This window comes from Pseudophryne corroboree, chromosome 11 (genome assembly GCF_028390025.1).
Source record: "Pseudophryne corroboree isolate aPseCor3 chromosome 11, aPseCor3.hap2, whole genome shotgun sequence".
Taxonomy (NCBI): domain Eukaryota; kingdom Metazoa; phylum Chordata; class Amphibia; order Anura; family Myobatrachidae; genus Pseudophryne; species Pseudophryne corroboree.
Genome location: NC_086454.1, coordinates 108,780,055 through 108,805,845, shown reverse-complemented (window position 1 = coordinate 108,805,845; position 25,791 = coordinate 108,780,055). Strand labels below are relative to the sequence as shown.

General features: G+C 46.7%; 1 protein-coding gene across 2 annotated transcripts in view; it reads right to left on the bottom strand.

Annotated features, from left to right (window-relative positions):
* The window catches only part of SIGIRR (single Ig and TIR domain containing), a 52,842-nt gene that overhangs the window by 16,491 nt on the left and 10,560 nt on the right, over positions 1–25,791 (bottom strand). Inside the window, exons 3-5 of one of the 2 annotated variants that reach the window (XM_063944732.1) lie at positions 17,106–17,298; positions 11,460–11,590; positions 7,660–7,800 (exon numbers count right to left, since the gene is read on the bottom strand). In XM_063944732.1, coding sequence (XP_063800802.1) covers positions 7,660–7,800; positions 11,460–11,590; positions 17,106–17,298 — 465 coding nt within the window. The remainder of the gene's footprint in view (positions 1–7,659; positions 7,801–11,459; positions 11,591–17,105; positions 17,299–25,791) is intronic. The other variant, XM_063944733.1, reaches the window with a different exon arrangement.

Genomic DNA, 25,791 nt, shown 5'->3' with positions numbered 1-25,791 from the left:
AGTGTGTGTACATTCACACAATGCATTTATGTTTCATATACACCTTATACACACTGCCTGAAGGTCATTTTAGCCAATATTTTTAATAACTTTGTGCATTAAACAAAGTGTGTGTACATTCACACAATTCATTTATGTTTCATATACACCTTATACACACAGCCTGAAGGTCATTTACTACAATATTTTTAATAACTTTGTGTATTAAACAAAGTTTGTGTACATTGAGCCTTCAGAAAACAAAGGTTTCACTATCTCACTCAAAAAAAATCTGTATTTCGGAATATTCCATATTTTGGAATATTTGGATATGGGATACTCAACCTGTATCACTATGGGGTCTATTCATGAGGCAGTGAAAAGTGGGGATAAGTGGAGAAGTTGCCCATGGCAACCAATCAGCATTAAAGTAACATTTATCATTAGCATACTATACAATTATACGGACCAGCTGATTGGTTGCCATGGACAACTTCTCCACTGGCTCACTTCTCCACTCTTTTCACTGCTTCATAACTAGACCCCATATAACAAGTCTTCACTTAATTTAGAAGAAGTCCTCAGAGAGAATTTTATGCTGCATAATTACTTGCCCCCAGTCCCGGATTGGCCATTGCCGCAATTTTGGGATATCCCGGTGGGCCGACTGGGGTGTGGGGCTGCCTGTCATGAGCGGCACCACCCCCCTCCATGTCACCTGCTAACTGGTGAGCGCGCTGCACTGCGGTCAGCGACTGCTGGCAGTAGAGCAGGCCATCCCCCCTTCCCTGTCACCTGCTTACTGGTGAGCATCGCGGCCGCTGTCAGGAGAGCCGGCCCGCCCTCCACGTCACCTGCTTACTGGTGAGCGTGCTGCGCAGCGGGCAGCGGCCGCTGTCAGGAGAGCCCACCATCCCCCCCTCCTCCCCGTCACCTGCTTACTGGTGAATGCTGTGCTCCTCCAAGACTCCTGCTCACCGGAGCTGTCTGCGGGGAGAGAAGGCGGCGGCGGCCCGCTGCTGTGTACCGGGCACCTCTCACTGTGCCTGGATCACCCAGGGGAGGCTTCCTGGCTGCTGTGTCCGCACTGCTCCGCGGTAAGTCCCGTCATGTGGGTGCGTGACTGTGAGTGGCCTCTTGCCCCCTTGCCAGCACCAGTGTGCCCCATATCCTCCCTGCCAGCATCAGTGTGCCCTCATCCCCCTGCCAGCACCAGTGTGACACCCTATCTTCCCCTGCCAGTGCCAGCTTGCCCCCCTATCTCCCCCTGCCAGCACCAGAGTGTCCCCATCTGCCCTCCTGTCAGCAGCAGTGTGTCCCCTCATCCCTCCTCCTGGCAGCAGTGTGCCCCCTCACCCCTCCCCCTGGCAGCAGTGTGCCCCCTCACCCCTCTCCCTGGCAGCAGTGTGCCCCCTCATCCCTCCCCCTGGCAGCAGTGTGCCCCCTCATCCCTCCCCCTAGCAGCAGTGTGCCCCCTCATCCCTCCCCCTGGCAGCAGTGTGCCCCCTCATCCCTCCAGCAGCAGCAGTGTGCTCCCCATCCCTCCAGCAGCAGCAGTGTGCCACCTCATCCCTCCCCCCGGCATCAGTGTGCCACCTCATCCCCCCCCCCCTGGCCCTGTGTGGTTGACACCCTTTACCTGGCTGATTGGCACCCATTCTCTCTCTGCCCCAGGTGGATGGTTCTAGTCTGTCTTTGTCCTGCTATAGACTAGATCACATCGAGCTCAGTACTGCATATAGCAGGTCTTTATGTGTGTAATGACGCTGACTACATTTTTTTGGGGGGGTGTTTAATGTATGTCTATGTGCTCTACCTGGTGCAATGTGTGTAACGTGCTCTACCTGGTGCAATGTGTATAACGTGCTTTACCTGGCACAAAGTGTATAACGTGCTCTACCTGGTGCAATGTGTATAATGTGCTTTACCTGATGCAATGTGTATAATGTGCTCTGCCTGGCACAATGTGTATAACGTGCTCTACCTGGCGCAAAGTGTATAGGAGATTCTACCTAGTGCAATGTGTATAACGTGCTCTACCTGGCGCAGAGTGTATTGGAGATTCTACCTGGTGCAATGTGTATAACGTGCTCTACCTGGCGCAGAGTGTATAGGAGATTCTGGGCGGGATGTACTAATGTACATCGCCGCCCTGCGCCACAATGCTGATCGCATATGTACTAACATATGCGATCAGCATTGCGGAGGACAGCTCTTCCGATAAGAGCTGACCTCCGCGATGCGCAGCGGCAGCCTGACTTCCGGGATTCGGCCCGGGAGTCAGTCTGCGCATGCGCAGGGTGACGGGGGCGGCCGCAGGTCATGCTGGGAGGGATCCGATCGGATCCCTCACACAGCGCCGTGGAGAGTAGCCCATAGGCTTCTATGGACTATCGCCAGCTAAAGCTGGCGTACCCCGCCGCAGCGCTGACCTGCCGGCCGGGGTATAGTACATCAGGAAAATGCGGTAAACAGGGAGTTTACCGCATTTTCCGCTTAGTACATCCGGCTCTCTACCTGGTGCAATGGGTACAGCGTGCTCTACCTGGTGCAATATGTATAACGTGCTTTACAAGGTGCAATGTGTATAATGTGCTCTCTGGTGCAAAGTGTATAACGTGCTCTACCTGGCGCAGAGTGTATAGGAGGTTCTACCTGGTGCAATGTGTATAAGCGGCACTACTGTGTGGTGTAATGTGAATTGGCACTATTATGTGGCCATGTCCCTTCCCCACAAAGCCACTCCCCTAATTTTTGCTGTGCGCCTTCGGCGTGTACTGTCCTCTTCTTTCAGCTCTGGTGCAGGGTGTCCTGTATGCTACACAGCCCAGCAGCATTGTCATTCCCCCCCACCTTTGCAACAATCTTGTAGTGTCCAAATCAACTCTGTGTTTTTATATTTGAATCATTAATAAGGTTAATAAGAACCTTCATTCCGATGGGACCCAGAAAAGGACAGGTAGGACCCCAATTTTTAAAAGTGAGGGGTCTCTGGGACGCACTTTTTTGGGGGGGCTCAGCACGATCCCTGGGTTATGAGGTGTAATATTATTTTGAAGTATTAATCCCGCCTACTTTGGTATTGGCTCCGCCTACAGTTGGTTTGGTGCCACCCACATGAGCCCACTTAGAAATTTTTCCAGGGCCACTTTTGTTTACCAATCCGCCCCTGCTTGTCCCAAATTAAGCATATGGCTGTTGTCTGTAGAGATATAAAGAAATGTGTTATCTTGCATTACATAAGCCCCTGAGGAAGGTCCTCTTCAAAAATGACAGCATCAAATCAGGAAGTGGAAGGTTTATTCCAAGATCACAGGTCTGACTGGGTTGAGCTGTAAAATGTTTATCTCAATGTTTTTGTCTGCTATCTTTTGGCATATTTCATCAAGATAGTGTTCTGCAAGTGGTGCCTGGCAGGTTATACCACAACAGTTAGTAGTCATGATCAGCAATCACAATCTTGGCAGATAAGTATACTGCAGCAGCCCCTGCCAATGTCTAATGGAGCTAGTAAAGGTTTTTAGTACATTTTTATTGGAGCCTGGCCCCTGTGATAGAAAGCTGTGTGTGATGTCCTTAGGAATACGATATATAGCCTCTCTAGAGGAGCAGAGCATTGCATGGTCAGTGTGTTATTTAAAAATACAGTATACATTTATATAGGTGATCCAATAATTTCCTTATTTTGCTGAACAGACTGTTAGCGTATATGCCATGAAAGGACTGGCTATCCTACAAATGCATCTGAGTTTTCTGCTGTTATTATTGTTTTATACACTATGTCGACAACAGTTATTGGACTCTGACAGCAAACAGATCAATGAGATTTTATTGACATCAGTACTTTGTAGGTCCACCATATGCAGTGATTACTGCAGACACCCTTCTTGACAAACTGTCCATAAGTTCCTCGACAACAGCAGGCATTGTTTTGCTATTCCACCTTAAGTACAGTGACCACCTGTGACACTGAAGAAGAGTCAGCCTAGAATGCACCCGTCGCTTCAATTCGTCCCAGAGCTTCTCAGTGGGGTTAAGATATGGACTCGAAACTGACCAGTCCATCCAGGTTACCGAATTTTCTGTATACCAGTCCAGGGTCGTCCTGGAAACATGGCAGGTGGCACTGTCATCCTGATAAAAACATTTGTAGTTTCCGTAGAACTGCTACAATGTAGGCAGCACAGAATTATCGAGAACATCTAAATACTTCTCAGAATTAATGTGACCATGCATTACAACTAGTGGACCCATGCCAAAGCAGCTGAAACAGCCCCACAGCATAACGCCACCACCTCCATGATTTACTGTAGGTACTGTACACTCTGGCATCAGACGTTCTCCTGACAATCGCCAAACACGTCCATCTGATCTGAAGAGTTTAAACCGTGATTCATCACTCCATAACGCTCGCCGTCATTGTCCACTGTCCAGTTTTTACGCTCTTTACACCATCATAAGTGCTGGGCAGCACTCTTTTTTTTTTGTGATTAGATGTTTATGAGCAGCTACTCGACCATAATATCCAAGTGCATGCGCTTTCCTAAGAAGTGTTCTTGTTGAAACCGGCACATTAGTGGCCATTTGGAACTCGTGATCAATGGCATGTACGACCCCTGTTCTTTTGCATCTCCCTGGTTAGCACTCTTCGGTCCCTGAGTTACAGTTTCGGGGGTCTTCCAGGGCGAGGTGCATTCCTGCAATGACCGTTTTTCTTCCACGTATTAATGACAAAAGACACAGTGGATTCAGGAATCTTCCTAACATCCGCAATGTTTCTCACACTCATACCTCTGATCGAGAAGCCTACGGTGATCCCCTTTTCAAACTCAGCTCTTTCTGTCAAGCCATTTGGTTAGCAAATTATCTGATCAGTGCCCCTCTACCCGTTTTATACCTTCACGAACATGTGTCTGCTACAGGAGCATATCATTTCGCTTGCGCGGGGGTGTCCAATCACTTTTAGTGTAGGTAATTATTATTTTTACGGTTTTGTCATCAGTTTCCCAGATTATCGCGGGTGGTGCCTTTGTCATGTGGTTTTCTAAGAAAGTGCTTATGACATTGCCTGGACGTGGAGTAGAGGTGATGAGGGGCCAGTCCAACTGTCTCAGTAGGGTGATGAATATGGTCTGTCATGTTCAGCTGGATTCACCAGACATCCATTAACTACTCCATAGGGAAGACTTTTCCAAGTTTGTGATAGGAGAAAAGCTCCTGTAGATAACTATAGCAAGTGGTCTACAGAAAAATTGTTGTCACAATTGTGGTTTCTTCTGGAGTCATTAAGACTCATTTTACAAAAGGAGATTTGCTGGTTTTAGGGAGGTATAAAGTAAATGTACGATGTGACAAACACACCTCTGGATTGAGCTTAATAACAGGATGGCAACGCCCTGCATTTTGGAAGACGTGGCTGGTAATATGCCAGAGACCAAATACTATGGAGAAAAGTTTGGCTTTCGGGAGACAATTATTTCAGAGCAGGTTTTTAAGGCACTAAGCAGGCTGGGACAACTTGGGGCTCTCCAGGAGATGTGGAACTACAAGCCACAGCATGCTTTATCAGACAGATGATAGCTGGCAGGACATTCTGGGACTTTCACACCTGGGTATCCATTGGTTGTCCAGTCCTTGCCTACAGTGCCAGGATACACCCAAAATAGGGGATACCACATGCGTGCATTTTATCCACTAGGTGGGTCCATGCCAAGGCCCAAAACTATGGAGAACATTTTGGATTTTTTGTGGCAAACATTTTATAGCTGGTTTCCACAGGGGAGTAAGTTCATCCCAGTTACCCGGAGGCAAGTTTGAGTTTGAGTTTGGTGACTCCCCCTTTTTTTAAGAAAGATAGTGCTTTCTATTATATAGGTAGCGCTGTCTACAGGGACTGAAGCCCACAGTGAATTGGCGGAGCTCCAGGAACGCTGTGTGATGACAGCTGGTGGGCCAGGGTCAGACTCACGAGATTCAGCCATCTGCATCACGCAGAATCAGCCTTCTCCGGTGGGTCCCATCTCACAGTCCAGCAGTAGTGATGAGTGCACTGTTTCTTGCTGCAGCGAAGGCTGAGCGGTATCAGACGGGAGCTACACTGTCCCCTGTTGCAGGTGTTAGAGGTGCTCCTGTGACAAAGCCGATTAACTCTGCAGCAGCTGCGGGTGCGCCGCAGAGCTGCATTGGAAGAGGAGCGTTCATGCTTGGATCCTATTGTGAATCACACAAGTGTACATTCAAATGCCCCTTCAGGGCTTAGTGCACGGAGGCAGGCGTCTCCATTGCCTCTGGGGAGTTATGCCCCCGGGTTTCCATGCAAAAGGGCAAGAACACTAGAAACACCCTCATATTGATCTTAGGGGGAAATGTTTGGTAAATATACAAAGATAGTTTTGTTTTGGTTTTTCCTGAAACAGTTATCAAATTTCAGGATAAAATGTACCTGCATTTATTACTTTGGAATTTTGAACCTCTAGCATAGCATGCGAGTTGCGGAAAGTGCTGAGATTAAGGCAATGTATCTGTGAGATTTAAAGCAGCAACGTTTTGTTTTTTTTCAAAGGATTATTTTGCCTTTAAAAAAATATAATCCTTTAAATCCATACATTGCTGAAATCTAGCTCTTGCAGGCGATTATATTTGGCACTGTGTCTTTTATATCCTTTCTATAGAATGAGAGTATCATTTTAGAGTTAATAGTAAATCCCACTAGAAGGTGCAATACTGCATCTTGGCAACATCATGCCGCAGGGTGGGGGAATGTAAAAAGTGAATACAGGTTTAGAATAGGGAAGATATGCATTGCTCACATCGAAATCCTGGGGTAAATGTAATAGCCTGCGAGAAGCAGGCTGTGTGGGACTTCATTCGAGTCTGCCCAGATTTTTAAAGTGGCAATCATTTACACGGCAAAACTAACCTGAAGTCCCACACAGCCCACACAGCCAGCTTCTCGCAGGCTAGTACATTTACCCTTGGTCTTAAAATAAAGCTGTCTAGTGTTTGTGTGCTATGGGGGTCATTCCGAGTTGATTGCTCGTTGCTGTTTTTCGCAGCACAGCGAACAGGTTACTACTGCGTATGCACCGCAATGCGCACGCGCGTCGTATGGGTACAAAGCGGTTCATTGCTGGGCGATGGATTTAACGAATAATCCATTCGCCCAGCCGATCGCAAGGAGATTGACAGGAAGAGGGCATTTATGGGTGGCAACTGACCGTTTTCAGGGAGTGTTTGGAAAAACGCAGGAGTGTCCAGGCGTTTGCAGGGCGGGTGTCTGATGTCAATTCCAGGACCAAAAAGACTGTAGTGATCGCAACGGCTGAGTAAGTCCAGAGCTACTCAAACAAAAACTGCAAAAAACGTTTTCGTCCCGCTCGGCTGCACACGCGTTCGCACACTTGCAAAGCGAAAACACACTCCCCCGTGGGCGGCAACTATGCGTTTACACGGCTGCTAAAAGTAGCTAGCGAGCTATTAACTCGGAATGACCCCCTATGTGCAAAAGCAGGCAGTCATATCCTTCCAAGCAAAACTAAATGACATGTGCAGCTCGTGCTGGGGTCATTCTTTACGCTAATTCTAGACTGTGTGACACTGTAATAAAGCTATGTGGACCTCACACAACATGCCTACATAACCAGTAATCAATGACTCTCCGCCAGTCCTACAGCTGCTCACCGTTTATTTCTGGGTCTCCATATTTGTCTCTGTACCAAAGGCGTGCATTGAGGCGACACTTGATGTACAAGATGCTACCCACTACCAAGACAGCCACCACACAGAGGGCAAAGAGGACAGCTGCTATGTGTCCTGCTTTATCTATGGAGAGAAAAGAGATAAAACAGTCAGTTGACAAATAGGTTATGTATCAAATCCAAAAATATATTTACAGCAGAGATGGGTAAAATCCAGCAGTTACTGGCTTATATATATGCTGCCCCTCCTCGCTGGCTCATTGGTTGTTGTGGGTGTAGCACATATAACATTACGTATTGTTGATAAATGATAATCACTGATGTGGGCTGTTATATGCAGATCCCTCTCCCAATAGGCGTGGATTAAAATATCCTCAACCCGAGTTTTCTCTCCAAAACCACTTGCAATGTCTGTGTGTGGGCTTATCGTACAGAGTGGTGTATACAGGACCGGATTCATTTCAGACCTGAACGCTGTTGTGCGAATTCGCACAGCGGCGATTATCGAATGACTGCACATGCGTATGCACTGCAATGCGCAGGCGCATTGCCAAACAGTGACAGGATGGTGCGCAAATTTTGATTGCAAGGTGATTGACAGGAAGAGGACGTTTGTGGGTGGAACCTAACCGTTTTCTGGAAGTATCAGGAAAAATGCAGCCGTTACCAAGCGTTTTCAGGGCGGGTGTGTGACGTCAGCTCCAAAGTTTGTTCTATTTATCAACCAACTTCCATAAAAATCATGTGTTTGACACTGATAGTTTCATCTAAATGGTACAGATGGGTCCATGTTTATCTTGACCTTTATTAGGATTAATTGAGACTGGGCAGTCGGACTTAATCCCCTGCTGTATTGTTCTCTGTATTGTATTGCAGCTGAGAACAATAGATGAAGGGTTTATGCTAATAAACCATGGTGTGCCTAGGCGCAGCAAACTAGCCAAGATAACCGTGGACCCATCTGTACTTCATATCTTTTACTTTACTGGGACTTTCAGGTGGCCCTGGCAAATAGTCTAAAGGTGGCCTATGGTGGTGGAATGGTTGTAGAGTAGGCAGCAGGCCATAGCAAGGCACTTCTGTGCTCTGGGTCGCCCACTGATGCACATGTGTATCTGAATTCTTTCTGCTTAGTGTAGCCCTGCCACTGGTAGGTACAGAGGCCTCTTACTCATATACCGTCTACAGTAGTCAGTGGTAGATTAAGCAACACATGAGATTTGAGCCATGCATTTTGTAAGCAGCATGGGGCTGCTGAGGAACCATGGACAAAGCGGAGATTCTGCTCAGCATATTATGGACCCTGTACATCAGCGGCCCTGAATCCCCGACCCACCAGAACCACCAACCAGATACGCTAATTGGTGTGCAGTGATGATTGAGATCTGTAGAGGAATTGGGGAATTTAAACATGTTAAAAATGCCAGATTTCCGATCCCTATTGTTTTTGATTGGGATTAGGGATTCAGGCTTTTTAAACATATTTAACATTCCCAGACCTGGCTGTCAGGGGATCGGGATATTTCCCCAATACATCTGTGTTGTATGGGGGCCATTAGACCTGGAATCCTCCATTTGAAAGCACTGACTTCAAGCAGCAATCCTACTTCTCATTTTTTTGTGGATACTACTAAATACCAGAGGGTCTGCAGAGGACAGTGGTGATATTCGTTTCTCTACAGACTTTATGGTGCCAGTCTCCATCTTAATGCAAGAATGCAATGAGAGCAACACTAATATGACAGCTCTGAACCTTGCACAGTGGTTAAACCACTGGATACACTGATGGGGAGTTCCGGAGCACCATGGACAAGGATGGCACAAAAACATCAATGCAAAAGGGACACCAGAGGTCAGATAACATATTGACAGGACAGGAGAGATGCAGACATGCACAGTGAGTGCGAGATGTACTAAAGGAAAAATGCAGTAAAACCCCAAAAAATGGGCGTTTTACCACATTTTCAAATTTACTAAGACCCTACCGCCACGTTTTCGCCGTCCAGGGTATCGCCATCTTTGGATGGCAATACCCTATGGAAGCCTATGGGCTTCTTATCGCCGACCGCCGCAGACACCGCCCCCCCCCCCCCTTCCCCCCGGCATACCTTCCTCCAGGCTGCCCTGGACCCGGAAGTTACTCTCCTCCTCCCCCTACCAATGCAGCCGGAGGGCCTTCCGGCTGCAGGGGGGAGGAGGAGGCGCCGGGGACAGCCTGCTTCTGCTTCCCGGCATCTAGGTAGTGTAGAGAGCCGAGGGAGATGAAGGAGACCCCACGCAGACCACCTCACAGGTATCGCGGGGGGACTCCGTCACCGCATTGCGATATTGATCATACTAACATATGCGATCAATATCGCTGCGGTAAGCGGCGATGTATCTTAATACATCCCGCCCTGGGTGAGAAACTTCAGACGTACAGATTATCCTCTGTGTTCTATCACACCAACTTTGAAGTTACACTTCAATATACACAAGAAGAAAAACTGAACTGAAGTAATACACTAATGACCTAAATATTAGACATAACTTGTACTCGAACTGTATAAAGAAATAGTTTCTGTGACTTTAATAATAAAAACAGCTAAATAACATAAAACACAGAAAATAATGTATGTAAGTTAAGGGTGTTAAAAAATGATGTTTACTCTGAAGTTTTATTTGTTATTTCTGTATTAGAGTTTTATATATTTTTAGAATCTTTGTGGCATGACAATGGGCCTATTTTTATGTGGAGGCCTGAAGCTGTAGTCCCTTCTGCACCACGGTTAATCTAGCACTGCCTAGTGCTTAGGATGAGTCCCTCTTGTACTCAGCAGTGAAAAGGTTAGATGTGTAAACAATGGATATTATAGACAACCGCCTCTTAGGGGCAGATTCAGTTACCCATGTACAGGGGCGGATCCAGAACAAAATGACAGGGGAGGCAGTACGACAGGGGAAAGGGCTAAGCTGCGCCCACTCCTAGGAAAGTGGCCGTGGCTTCAAAAGGAATGCCGTATCCATATGACGGAGATAGGGTGATGCCATGAAGAGTCAGAGGGTAACAGGAGAGAGAGGGTGATGCAGATATAGTAATGCAGCAGAGGATGAGGCAGTAGGTGATAGGGAGTGTCGGGGAAGCTGATCGTAGATATGCTAAATTTAGCACATCTATGATCAGGTCCGAATCACCCCCAACATCCCAGCTGTGGATAGGTGCTGTAGCAATTGCACCACTAGACAGCAACAGCACTGGTGCCACTCACATGGTGGATTTTTAAGTACTGCTATAGAAACCTTTACTGTACTTTATATAGACATTATACACAGTTCTGGAATACTGCAAAAGATATTTATTATAGATGTGCGCCAGTGACGAGCGGTAAGGTGAGGCAGAGCCTTTCCTGTCATACTATCGTATGCGCCAGAGTTTTGTCTATATAAAGTATAATGGAAAATACAAAGAATATATTAGAAATGTCTTCTTTGTGTTATTCTAGTCATTTTATAATCAAAACTCTGTCATATCACTGATAAAAAAAAAAAAAAAACAATAAAAATCGATAAAAACTGCTAAAATCATGTAATTTGGACCGGTTTACATGCAATCCAAAACCAGAGATCGGTTTCTAAATCTGGGTTCCGAAAGGACAACAGACCACAAAGGGATTCCGAACTGGGACTGTATTCATCTTGGAACCCCTAAGTTTGGGTGTGTTTGTATTTCAGGAAAACCGAACTGCACATATTTATGGACACCTGCACTGAAACTTTCATTTCATTTACAAGATAAATCAGTACCTGTTCTGTGTAGTGTAAATGAGGCAGAGAAAGTCTGCAGCTGACATGTAAACCTTCCAAAATCCTCTTCGGTGGTAAGATTAACCCCTAGGATGCTGGAGAGGAACCTTTCAGAGCTGTTCAGACCAATCCTAGGTAAAGAATTACAAGATATTTAATCAGATCATAAACACAAATACAGATACATAGGTGAGTGATATGTAAAAATTATAATTCTTCATTATAGACAATCTATAATCTTGACTTGTAAATACAGGTAGAATGTTCAACACTGACATTGTATTTTCCCTGGCTCCGCCTCATCATCCCCATTCATGAATGTATTGCTTAGAAGTGCTCCTCACATTGGCCCTCATTCAGAGTTGTTCGCTCGCTAGCTGCTTTTAGCAGCCGTGCAAACGCTAAGCCGCCGCCCTCTGGGAGTGTATTTTAGCTTAGCAGAAGTGCGAACGAAAGGATCGCACAGCGGCTACAAAATAATTTTGTGCAGTGTCAGAGTAGCTCCAGACCTACTCAGCGCTAGCGATCACATCAGACTTTTCAGTTCCTGTTTTGACATCACGAACACGCCCTGCGTTTCCGCAACCACGCCTGCGTTTTTCCATACACTCCCTGAAAACTGTCAGTTGACACCCAGAAACGCCCACTTCCTGTCAATCACATTGCGGCCAGCAGTGCGACTGAAATGCTTTGCTAGACCTTGTGTGAAACAACATCGTTCGTTGTAATAGTACCACGCGCGTGCGCATTGCAGCGCATATGCATGCGCAGAAGTGCCGTTTTTTTGCCTGATCGCTGCGCTGCGACCGAAATCTGCTAGCGAACAACTCAGAACGACCCCCTGTGAGCTGCGTTCCAATCATAGGCATTTCTATAATGGGTGCAGTGTGTGCAGTGCACACAGGTCACTGGTTCCAGGGGGGGCCACACCGCACACACTTCACCCATAGAATATACTTACCCCTCCGGAGTCCCGCAACGGAGGCCCTGCTGTGTGGACACAGATCACTCGGAAAATGGCTGCTGCAGCCATTTCCGAGTGATTTGTGCATGCGCACTGGGAGGTGTCCCCGGGAACAAGGCGTGGGCGCCATGTTCCCGGAGACCTGCACATGCGCCATAGACTACTGCTACCGGAGAGGAGGGGGGTCTGCGACGGAGGCTGCACGTGGGTTCCCTCCTCTCTTAAAACGCCCCTGGTTCCAATGCATCCATATCTAGCGAGCAAGCCCTGCGGCACACATATACATCTTTGCATATCTATAAACACTTCTCTCCGTCTGTCACATGGCCATTAATGGGCGGCAACGGGGGGTAGATAAATGAGAGAACTGTCCCCTGGGGGTGTTGCCAGAGTCACACCATATTCTGGGTAGTGCATATGGCAATTGGATGCCTATTGAGCGATATATATCTTGGTGATGGCAGCTGTTCTACGGATGGAGGCCTGAGGTCAGTGCAGATGCAGAGTTCTGCCCAACCCACAGCAAAGATGGCTACTCACATTAGACTTACAATCGTAGCCTGCGTATAAAATTTTGGGTTGCAAGCGACACAGGAAGAAATACTTGCTAATAACATCAGTGTGAATGACATTAGAACTGGACTTTATCCATTTATGGTATTCAGACCTCTAAATAATGGGTTTCAGGATGAAACAGACTACTAATCCTGTATACTAACAGCCTATAGTACACAAATATATATGTAACGGTTCCCATATTTTGGTGGAAAGTGGGAGAGAAGGGCATAGTCAGTATGGATGTGTTAATGTACTGTAAATGCCACTCAATTAGATGTTGAGCCATGCATAGATCACCTTTATCCTGGCTTCAGGTAACTCAGGGCTTCCCACATTGGAAAGATCGGAGTCCCCTCTTTTAAATGATGTGGCTCCTTAGTCGTTATTATCTGGTGTTCACTGAAGTAATGACACCTGGCCTGTACTACGGAAACCCTTCTGGGGTAAATGTACTACAACTGCACGGATCATGCCGCTACAGCTCTTCCTACTTTACAACTCAACCCAGGCCAAACAGGAAGCAATACCGAGGAGACGTTAACATCTCAACCACGAGAGGAGTGGGTGGGGGGGGGGATGCTCACATCTGCAAGATCTCACAAACATCATCTCTCTTGTGTAGCCCGGACCCCAGCACCCGCCACAGGTCAGCACACACACCGACAGGTAATACCCGACCGATACAGTATATGAAAAAACGAGAAGCAGCAAATGTGCGCTTGTTTTAAATACATCTGGATGATTTTCTGTCACCATACACCTGTATGGTGATGGAGATATCGTTAGGTGTTGGCAGAGAACGTAGAGAAAAGTGATTTTTCTCTACTTTAACTGCTTTCATACATACCAGGGCTTGTTACACGTGTCAAATAGTGCTGGTTATAGCACCTCTTCATATATCTCCAACTATATTTCAAAAAATGTTCTACTATATTATTACTACACATTGAATGCATGTAATTAAAGACATCATCTAGCTTAAAATATACATCATTATTTTTGAGTGCAGATTTTATTGTGAAAACTGATATGTAAGACAGCTTTTAGTTTATTTTCTTACTTATAGACAAAGCTTTATGTTTCCCATTTTAGGGCTTTTATTCAGAGCTGTTACTAGGTGTGGGCGGAGTGTGCTCCGCACATAGGGCCTAATTCAGACCTGATCACAGCAGCAAATTTGTTAGCAGTTGGGCAAAACCATGTGCACTGCAGGTGTGGCAGATATAACATGTGCAGACAGAGTTAGATTTGGGTAGGTTATATTGTTTCTGTGCAGGGTAAATACTGGCTGCTTTATTGTTACACTGCAATTTAGATTTCAGTTTGAACACACCCCACACAAATCTAACTCTCTCTGCACATGTTATATCTGCCCTCCTGCAGTGCACATGGTTTTGCCCAACTGCTAACAAATTTGCTGCTGCGATCAACTCTGAATTAGACCCATAGGGCCTAATTCAGATCTGATCGCTGGCTGCATTTTTTTGCTGCCCTGCGATCAGATAGTCGCCGCCTACAGGATGAGGGGAAAAGCGCTGTGTAAGTGTGCAATCGCTTCTGCTGCAGAGCGGCACAAAAATCAGTTTGTGCAGTCTCTGCGCTGCCCAGGGCTTACTCTTCATGAGCAATGGAATCCTGCTGATCGGGCCGGAGCTGACGTCAGACAACACCCTCCCTGAAAATGCCTGAGCCCGCCTGCGTTTTTCCGGACACTCCTGGAAACCGGTCAGTTACCATCCACAGAAGGCCTCTTCCTGTCAATCTCCTTGCACCCGTGCGTTTGGATTTTTTGCACCATTCCGACGCTAGGCACCAATGCCTGTTGCTGTTGTGTGACGCGCCGGCGCAGTGCGGCTCTGACGCATGTGCAGTTCAGATCTGATCACCCACTGTGCAAAAGCACACAGCAGCGGTCAGATCTCTTTCTGGCACAGGGCACCAAAAAGTCTAGTTACGGCTCTGCTTTATTTGTGGTTTTAGGAGGAGGAAAGATACTAATGACTTTTTTTCTGGAAACCTTTGGGAAAAAACACAAATTATAACTTCCTGTTCGCTCCCTTTTGTGTGGCAGCATGCATATATTCTCTCTCCCCATTTTGACAATGTTGGAATATGTTTATATTTTAGGCTTAGCAGTCCTCTAATAACCTGTCTTTACTAAATTAACAATTGTATTTTATTTGGTGCATCAATATTACATACAGATTGAGTATCCCTTATTCAAAATGCTTGGGACTAGAAGTATTTTGGATATCGGATTTTCCTGTATTTTGGAATAATTGCACACCATAATGAGATGTTATGGCAATGGGACCTAAATCTAAGCACAGAATGCATTTACGTTTCATATACACCTTATACACACAGCCCGAAGGTAATTTTAGCCAATATTTTTTAAACTTTTTGCATTAAACAAAGTGTGTGTACATTCACACAATTAATTTATGTTTCATATACACCTTATACACACAACCTGAAGGTCTTATAATACAATATTTTTAATAACTTCGTGTATTAAACAAAGTTTGTTTACGTTGAGCCATCAGAAAACAAAGGTTTAACTATCTCACTCAAAAAATTCTGTATTTCGGAATATTTCGTATTGCGGAATATTTGGATATGGGATACTCAACCTGTATTATTAATAAAATAATTTTAAAACAATTCATGTAAAAAAAAGTGAAGTAGATGTGGGATAAATAAACTAAACCTTAATTTGACACGTCTGAGAACCTCTGATTTAAGGGGACATTTTACACCCAGGTGCAGTGATAGTAAGTCTGTGGGACTGACTTTACAGGAGCTGGAGACATGCAGTCCTAATCCTAAATACAATTAATATTATTTCTACAGAATAAATTATGTTCATCCTATGTATTTGTTTTACATAAAAGTTGATAGAAGTAGATCTGGACAAAAGCAAACAGCAAAACCCCATGTCCCCAGCCAACTATCTGTGTACTGTACTTACATCCTGGCGGGAGCAATAGGAGTGCGCCAGCCCAATGGCAAATGTATAAACATCTGCCCAACACATACAGGTGATCAATGGCACTGAAGGATCATTATTCAGTATGGTCACATCTGGGGGGGCAGAAGGGCTTTGGCTCTGTCTGACTCTATGCATTCTATTATAGTCATCAGATGAATGCACCCAATAGCAAAACGTACAGAGAAAGAATTATGACGGCAGATAAGAACCACTTGACCCATCTAGTCTGCCCTTAACACATGTACACGCACACCCTTACACAATAGGGTTCATTTTTGTCAGGAGCCAATTAACCTACCAGTATATTTTTGGATTGTGGGACGAGACCGGAGTACATGCAAGCACGGTCAGGTCAGTCTTAATAGCACTAAAGGCCCTGGGCAAAGCAATGCACTGGAGCCCCTACCCACCCATTCACAGGAATGAAAAAACAAACAAACAGAAATGACCTCCTCCTGTGGTTCTGAGCAGTTTCTCCATATAGTGAATGGCTGTCAGTTCGCTGACAGCTCCAGCAACCCACCACTCAGCACGGTGACAGCCATTCACTATCTGGCTACAGGCTGGAGGCAGGTAGAGAATGTTACCTGGCTGCTATGATTGTGCGTAATTCAGAAGATGCTCCAGAGGAACCAGTCTGCCCCTGTTCAAAGGCCCCGAGAATTGTGGGGCCCTGGGCAGCTGCCCTATGAGCCCATACATTAAGATGGTCCTGCGGAGAATATACAAACTCCACATAGAGCTATGGTGCGAATCAAACCCATGACCTCAGTGCCCAGGCAGTAATGCTATCCATTACACCATACGTACTGCCCCAAGTAGTCACCTACTGATCACTTTATGCACCATGCTAAATAATGATCCCAGAAGCAGCTTGAAACCAAGCTATACTGTTATTTAAAACTTGAAAATAAATATATTTCTACAAAGTATTGTGGTCACATTCTCATTAAGGCTTTTTTTTTTTTTGCATAATTCAAATAATTAAAATGAACTGTTTTTGGTCAAACAGTTACCACAATAAGATCTATTTTCTAGGAGCTCCTGACCTGCTCTGATTCCTGCTAGGTACACCACTCCACGGAAGCACTTGTAATCATACAGATCGGTTCTCCTCTTACATAACACTTACCAGGCACTCTGCTGCCCTCTGTACAGGTCCTGTGCTGCTCTCCCGTCTTTCAGCCATGTGAAGGAACCATTACATGAGTCTCTGAGTTGCAAAGTGCAGTTGAGAGACAGGCTGGAGCCCAAGTGCGGCCACAGATCCTGCTCCACAGAGGGAGGTGAAATAAAAGTGTCCAGAACACCACAGTCACTGTCTGCTGAGGATGAGAAGGGTGAAGTGTCAGTGAGAATCTTCATGCATCTAGTCATTTAGACAGTATTTTTTTAAGTAAATTGTAATGCATACAAAATGTAAAAGTACCTGGAACTGCAAAAGGACAAAAACACACAGTGATCTAATGTACAGATGGAGCCACGCTCATCAAGCCTTCTCTGCTGCACCATGGTGCACCATGATATATTAGCATAAGCCTTTCATCTATTGTTCTCAGCTGCAATACAATACAGAGAGAACAATACAGCAGGGGATTAAATCATTACAGCAGGGGATTAAGTCCAACAGCACTGGCTCAATTAATCCTATTAGAGGGATAGATGAGGATGGCTCCATCTGTAATATGGGCTTTATAAAGTACTTTTGATCACCACAGTACTGTACCTATCAAATGCCCCTTAATACTTATTTCTCGTATTCTGACCATGATAATGCCAGCCAGGAATGGGGGCGGTGGCAGGATAACCATCACACCTCTATATACTCCAAATATTCCATATAATGTGTGTACAAGTTGTACGGAGGAGATCTACATTCACTGCATCAAAATGGCTGAATGACAGCCAGGAGAAATTGGAAAGGTTTAATTAAACAAGCAGTTTAGATTGTGACTTAGGGACCTATTCATTATGCTAATTATCAGGGGACAGAAGGCTCCTGATGATGATGTTTTCTATCATTGTTGTAACGCGGTGACAGCTGATCCAAAAATCAGCTGTCTTTGCAAATCTTTTTATGGCTACCGAGGAACGAGCTAGACACTGGCGGAGGGATACGAATGGATGCCTCTGCAACCAGGTTTCCTCCCCATAGGGAAGGAGCGGTGTATGGGAACTAAGGCCATCTGGAGATGGAGGCAAATGTTCCACGCGGTCGAGCAATGAAAAATCTTGATGAATTTAGAGTATAGGGGCAGTGGGCCATATTAGGAGTGAAAGGTAAGCAGGACATATATCTGTCAGGGACGTGCAGTCAGTTGAAGCAGTTCCTCCCCTGTCATAATGATTAAAATAATACAAAAAATATATTTATGTAACACAGATTCTGTGATATAGATATCTTATTTTACTATTCTAATCATTTCCCTCCCTAGAAAATACCTGCATTTTGGGATGGGAGGCAGCGGGAGAGGTGCCCCCAGCTGCTAATACTACAGTTCGGAAAGCGGGGCACAGGCAGGGCCAAACCATGGGCTGTAAAAGCCCACTGAAAAAAAACAATGTAAAGCTGCACATATACATGTGCCGCAATGACAGGGGTGTGTATTCAGCCCACCTGAAAGCACACCCCTGTCAGTCCCGCAGATGCGATTGGACCAGCGGATCCACTGGACACAGCAGGGGTTGTGGCGGCGGGACCTGGCAGCAGACCTGTATCCGAAAGGATCCTGTCCCTGCCAGCCAATCTGCAGAGTTCAGCAGCGGATAGCCGGATACCCTTTTCAAAAATGGCACCTCAGTGTCATTTTTTAAATTCAAGATGGCCGCCACAAGAAAATCATGGCTCGCTGCTTCATCACCCCGCACCCTCAATTGGCTTACATAAGCCAGTGGCGAGGCATCGGCGGTCAGTCCGGTGGCGGGGCGGGAGCAGGCAAGAGCTCCCCAAGATGGAAGACGCCGAAAGCCCTGCGGAGGCGGCGGCCATGAAAAAGAGCTTAAAAGCCGCCGCCCCCAGGTGAAAATGCAGCATAATAAACTATTTAAACATTAGGTGTTGTGTTTTTATTTTGATATTTTCTTTACAGGCGAACTACGGGTGCCAGCGGGCCATTAATGTCCGGGCATGCTGGCACTTGTGGTTCTCCAAGTATCGGCATGCTGGTGCAGGCTTGCTGGGATCTGTAGGCTGCCTGCAAAGAACAATATCAGTATGTCCTGAACCCCGCTCCAACCACCACCAGGGGTGCGTGGCATAGCACTGGTGCTGGTTGTTACTCAGGAGGGGGGACCCCAATTAAATTTTTGGGGTCCCCACTTTCTGAGGAATTCCAGCCCTGGGCTGACTGGTTTGGGGGGGGGGGGGGGGGGGGGTTTAATGTTATGGCAGGGGAACCACATACTGAGCGTCTCCCCTGCTATGGCATTATCCCCCCTGGATGGTTCAGCCTGGTGCTGGTTTTGCTTAAATAAGGGGAACCCTATGCTGAGTTTATTGTTGTTGTTGATTTTAAATTGTATTTATTTATTATATATATATATATATATATATATATATATATATATATATATATATAAATATATAATTATTATTATTTTTTTTTGGGGGGGGGGGCGCTACCACAATCAGCCAGTGCCTCACCAGTCACTGACCTCACCGCACGTCACTGATATCTGTGATCTCTCCTGTGTTACCTTTTTAATGAATGGCATACTGACTTCATTTATAACAAAAAAAAACACATTCATTTTCAACTATTTTGTATAAATTAAGTGATGAACAGACACTAAGGGGTGAATTTACTAAACCTTCCGAAAAAGAAAAGTTGTGATGTTGCCCATAGCAACTAATCAAATTCTGTATATAATTTTTTAGGATGCAATAGAGAAATGATAGAGTCTGATTGTCTGCTATGGGCAACAATACCCCTTTTAATTTTTAGAAGCTTTAGTAAATTTACCCCCAAGAGAACAGATGCCGCCGCTATGACCTCACAGCTCCCTTTCACTGTGCTATAAGGAGACTACTTGAGAAAAGAAGCAGGCAGTGTCCCCGTGAGATGCATAACCAGTTTAGCAAATCCTTCTTCCATGGGGGTAATTCCAAGTTGATCGCAGCAGGAAATTTTTTAGCAGTTGGGCAAAACCACGTGCACTGCAGGGGGGGTGTGGGGGGGGGGGATATGACATTTGCAGAGAGAGTTAGATTTGGGTGGGTTATTTTGTTTCTGTGCAGGGTAAATACTGGCTGCTTTATTTTTACACTGCAATTTAGATTGCAGATTGAACTCACCCCACCCAAATCTAACTCTCTCTGCACATGTTATATCTGCCTCCCCTGCAGTGCACATGGTTTTGCCCAACTGCTAACAAAGTTCCTGCTGCGATCAACTCAGAATTACCCCCCATATGCCTTAGGCCTTATGCAAGACGTTCCTGTCACTGCCACCTGTGGGGTGTCTGAACCATAGTTACCTACATTGCTGCCTCCTCCTCCGGGAGGAGGCAGCGTTGTAGGTGTATGGGGGGCGTGGTCGGCACAGGATAGGCGGTCCGGGGCGTGTCCTGCAGCAGGATGGGCGGTCCGGGGGCGTAACATCAGGGTCGCGTCATCGTGACTCCGCCCCCCGCTGTGCTGTGCCGAGAAACGAGCCGCTGCATAGCGGGGGCGGAGCTACGATGACGCGATTCAGCGCGAATCGCGTCATCGGACCCCCTCGGGCCGCCCGCTTGTTCTCTGCTGCGGGCGGCCGAGGGGGAAAGCGGGAGGCTTGCCCACCTTTCCGGGGGGCCGGGAGGGTCACCCGATTTTCGGGAGCCTCCCGGCCATTCCGGGAGGGTAGGCAAGTATGGTCTGAACCAATAGAAATTTACATTAAAATACAGTTAATTTTAAGCCATTTATAAAAAGCAGTATTGGCTCTTTCTATGTGTAGAACCTGCGCCAAAAAAGGACTTCCCCCTATTCCAAAGTCACTACCACTAGCATTACATTCAGCTAGCTCATAGGTTCTCAAACTCAGTTCTCTGGACTCCAAACAGTTCATGTTTTCCAGGTCTCCTCACACAGAATCACAAGTGAAATAATTCACTTCACCTGCAGATATTTAAAAATATGTCAGTGAGTAATGAATGCACCTGTGCACTTTCTAGGCATACTTGCTGATATTTTGGCTGCCCTCTCCGAGGAGAAGCAGGAAGTGTTATAGCGGCACAATCCGTGCCGCTACAATACATTTACCGCTGTATTTGAAAAATGACTGTTAGGAGCAGATTGGTTAGTACTTTATTTCCTACCACATTATCTCTCTCCAAGACTTAGTACATATGTCCCCAGTGGTTTTATAACCACTGACCTAGCGCAGATCTTCTTCACCAGTTCAAGTTTTACTTTTCTCTAACGTCCTAAGGGGATGCTGGGGACTCCGTAAGGACCATGGGGAATAGCGGCTCCGCAGGAGACTGGGCACATCTAAAGAAAGCTTTAGGACTATCTGGTGTGCACTGGCTCCTCCCCCTATGACCCTCCTCCAAGCCTCAGTTAGATCTCTGTGCCCGAACGAGAAGGGTGCACACTAGGGGCTCTCCTGAGCTTCTTAGTGAAAGTTTTAGTTTAGGTTTTTTATTTTCAGTGAGACCTGCTGGCAGGGAGAAGAAGCGAACTCACCTGCGTGCAGAGTGGATTGGGCTTCTTAGGCTACTGGACATTAGCTCCAGAGGGACGATCACAGGCCCAGCCTGGATGGGTCCCAGAGCCGCGCCGCCGGCCCCCTTACAGAGCCAGAAGGCAGAAGAGGTCCGGAAAATCGGCGGCAGAAGACGTCCTGTCTTCAACAAGGTAGCGCACAGCACTGCAGCTGTGCGCCATTGCTCTCAGCACACTTCACACTCCGGTCACTGAGGGTGCAGGGCGCTGGGGGGAGCGCCCTGAGACGCAATAATAAACACCTTGGATGGCAAAAGAATGCATCACATATAGCTCCTGGGCTATATGGATGCATTTAACCCCTGCCAAAATACATAGAAAAACGGGAGATAAGGCCGCCGATAAGGGGGCGGAGCCTATCTCCTCAGCACACTGGCGCCATTTTCCCTCACAGCTCCGTTGGAGGGAAGCTCCCTGTCTCTCCCCTGCAGTCACTACACTACAGAAAGGGTTAAAAAAGAGAGGGGGGCACAAATTAGGCGCAGTATTAAAGATACAGCAGCTATAATGGGAAAAACACTTATATAAGGTTATCCCTGTATATATATAGCGCTCTGGTGTGTGCTGGCAAACTCTTCCTCTGTCTCCCCAAAGGGCTAGTGGGGTCCTGTCCTCTATCAGAGCATTCCCTGTGTGTGTGCTGTATGTCGGTACGTTTGTGTCGACATGTATGAGGAGAAAAATGATGTGGAGACGGAGCAGATTGCCTGTAATAGTGATGTCACCCCCTAGGGGGTCGACACCTGAGTGGATGAACTGTTGGAAGGAATACGTGACAGTGTCAGCTCTGTATAAAAGACAGTGGTTGACATGAGACAGCCGGCTACTCAGCTTGTGCCTGTCCAGACGTCTCATAGGCCGTCAGGGGCTCTAAAGCGCCCGCTACCTCAGATGGCAGATATAGACGCCGACGCGGATACTGACTCCAGTGTCGACGGTGAAGAGACAAATGTGACTTCCAGTAGGGCCACACGTTACATGATTGAGGCAATGAAAAATGTTATTACACATTTCTGATAATACGAGTACCACCAAAAAGGGGTATTATGTTCGGTGAGGAAAAACTACCTGTAGTTTTCCTGAATCTGAGAAATTAAATGAGGTGTGTGATGATGCGTGGTTTTCCCCCGATAACAACTGATAATTTCTAAAATGTTATTGGCATTATATCCTTTCCCGCCAGAGGTTAGGGTGCGTTGGGAAACACCCCCTAGGGGGGATAAAGCGCTCACACGCTTGTAAGGGCTCTACCCTCTCCTGAGATGGCCGCCCTTAAGGATCCTGCTGATAGAAAGCAGGAGGGTATCCTAAAATGTATTTACACACATACTGGTGTTATACTGCGACCAGCAATCGCCTCAGCCTGGATGTGCAGTGCTGGGTTGGCGTGGTCGGATTCCCTGACTGAAAATATTGATACCCTAGATAGGGACAGTATATTATTGCCTATAGAGCATTTAAAAGATGCATTTCTATATATGCGTGATGCACAGCGGAATATTTGCCGACTGGCATCAAGTCTAAGTGCGTTGTCCATTTCTACCAGTAGAGGGTTATGGACACGTCAGTGGTCAGGTGATGCGTATTCCAAACGGCATTTGGAAGTATTGCCTTATTAAAGGGAGGAGTTATTTGGGGTCGGTCTTTCAGACCTGGTGGCCACGGCAACAGCTGGGAAATCCACGTTTGTACCCCAGGTCGCCTCTCAACATGAGAAGACACCGTATTATCAGGCGCAGTCTTTTCGTGGACAAGCGGGCAAAAGATTCCTCATTTCTGCCCCGTGACAGAGGGAGAGGAAAAAGGCTGCAGAAATCAGCCAGTTCCCAGGAACAGAAACCCTCTCCCGCCTCTGCCAAGCCCTCAGTAGGACGCTGGGGCTTTACAAGCAGAATCAGGCACGGTGGGGGGCCCGTCTCAATGAATTTCAGCGCGCAGTGGGCTCACTCGCAAGTAGACCCCTGGATCCTTCAGGTGATATCTCAGGGGTACAAATTAGAATTCGAGACGTCTCCCCCTCGCCGTTTCCTAAAGTCGGCTTTACCGATGTCTCCTTCTGACAGGGAGACAGTTTTGGAAGCCATTCACAAGCTGTATTCCCAGCAGGTGATAATCAAGGTACCCCTCCTGCAACAGGGAACGGGGTATTATTCCACACTGTTGTGGTACCGAAGCCGGACGGCTCGGTGAGACCGATTCTAAATCTAAAATCTTTGAACACTTACATACAGAGGTTCAAATTCAAGATTGAGTCACTCAGAGCAGTGATTGCGAACCTGGAAGAAGGGGACTACATGATGTCTCGGGACATCAAGGATGCTTACCTTCATGTCAAAATTTACCCTTCTCACCAAGGGTACCTCAGGTTTATGGTACAGAACTGTCACTATCAGTTCAGACGCTGCCGTATGGATGGTCCACGGCACCCCGGATCTTTACCAAGGTAATGGCCGAAATGATGATATTCCTTCGAAGGAAGGGAATTTTAGTTATCCCTTACTTGGACGATTCCCTGATAAGGGTAAGATCCAGGGAACAGTTGGAGGTCGGTGTAGCACTATCTCAGGTAGTGTTGCGGCAGCACGATTGGATTCTCAATATTCCAAAATCGCAGCTGGTTCCGACGATTTGTCTTCTGTTCCTAGGGATGATCCTGGACACAGTCCAGAAAAAGGTGTTTCTCCCGGAGGAGAAAGCCAGGGAGTTATCCAAGCTAGTCAGGAACCTCCTAAAACCGAGCCAAGTCTCAGTGCATCAATGCACAAGGGTTCTGGGTAAAATGGTGGCTTCCTACGAAGCAATCCCATTCGGCAGATTCCACGCAAGAACTTTCCAGTGGGACCTGCTGGACAAATGGTCCGGGTCGCATCTTCAGATGCATCAGCGGATAACCCTGTCACCAAGGACAAGGGTGTCCCTCCTGTGGTGGTTGCAGAGTGCTCATCTTCTAGAGGGCCTCAGATTCGGCATGCAGGACTGGGTCCTGGTGACCACGGATGCCAGCCTGCGAGGCTGGGGAGCAGTCACACAGGGAAGAAATATCCAGGGCTTATGGTCAAGCCTGGAGACATCACTTCACATAAATATCCTGAAGCTAAGGGACATTTACAATGCTCTAAGCTTAGCAAGACCTCTGCTTCAAGGTCAGCCGGTGTTGATCCAGTCGGACAACATCACGGCAGTCACCCACGTAAACAGACAGGGTGGCACAAGAAGCAGGAGGGCAATGGCAGAAGCTGCAAGGATTCTTCGCGGGGCGGAAAATCATGTGATAGCACTGTCAGCAGTATTCATTCCGAGAGTGGACAACTAAGAAGCAGACTTCCTCAGCACGACCTCCACCCGGGAGAGTGGGGACTTCACCCAGAAGTCTTCCACATAATTATAAACCGTTGGGAAAAACTCGACAGGTATTGCGCCAGGTCAAGGGACCAACAGGCAATAGCTGTAGACGCTCTGGTAACACCGTGGGTGTACCAGTCAGTGTATGTGTTCCCTCCTCTGCCTCTCATACCCAAGGTACTGAGATTGATAAGATGGAGAGGAGTAAGCACTATATTTGTGGCTCCGGATTGGCCAAGAAGGACTTGGTAACCGGAACTTCAAGAGATGCTCACGGAGGATCCGTGGCCTCTACCTCTAAGAAGGGACCTGCTCCAGCAAGGACCCTGTCTGTTCCAAGACTTACCGCGGCTGCGTTTGACAGCAGGGCGGTTGAACGCCGGATCCTGAAGGAAAAAAGGCATTCCGGATGAAGTCATCCCTATCCTGATCAAAGCCAGAAAGGATGTAACCGCAAAACATTATCACCGCATTTGGCGAAAATATGTGGCGTGGTGCGAGGCCAGTAAGGCCCGACTGAGGAAATTCAACTGGGTCGATTCCTACATTTCCTGCAAACAGGAGTGTTTATGGGCCTGAAATTGAGGTCCATTAAGGTTCAAATTTCGGCCCTGTCAGTTTTCTTCCAAAAAGAACTAGCTTCAGTCCCTGAAGTTCAGACGTTTGTAAAAGGGGTACTGCATATACAGCCTCCTTTTGTGCCTCCAGTGGCACTTTGGGATCTCAATGTAGTTTTTGGGTTCCAAAAGTCACATTGGTTTGAACCACT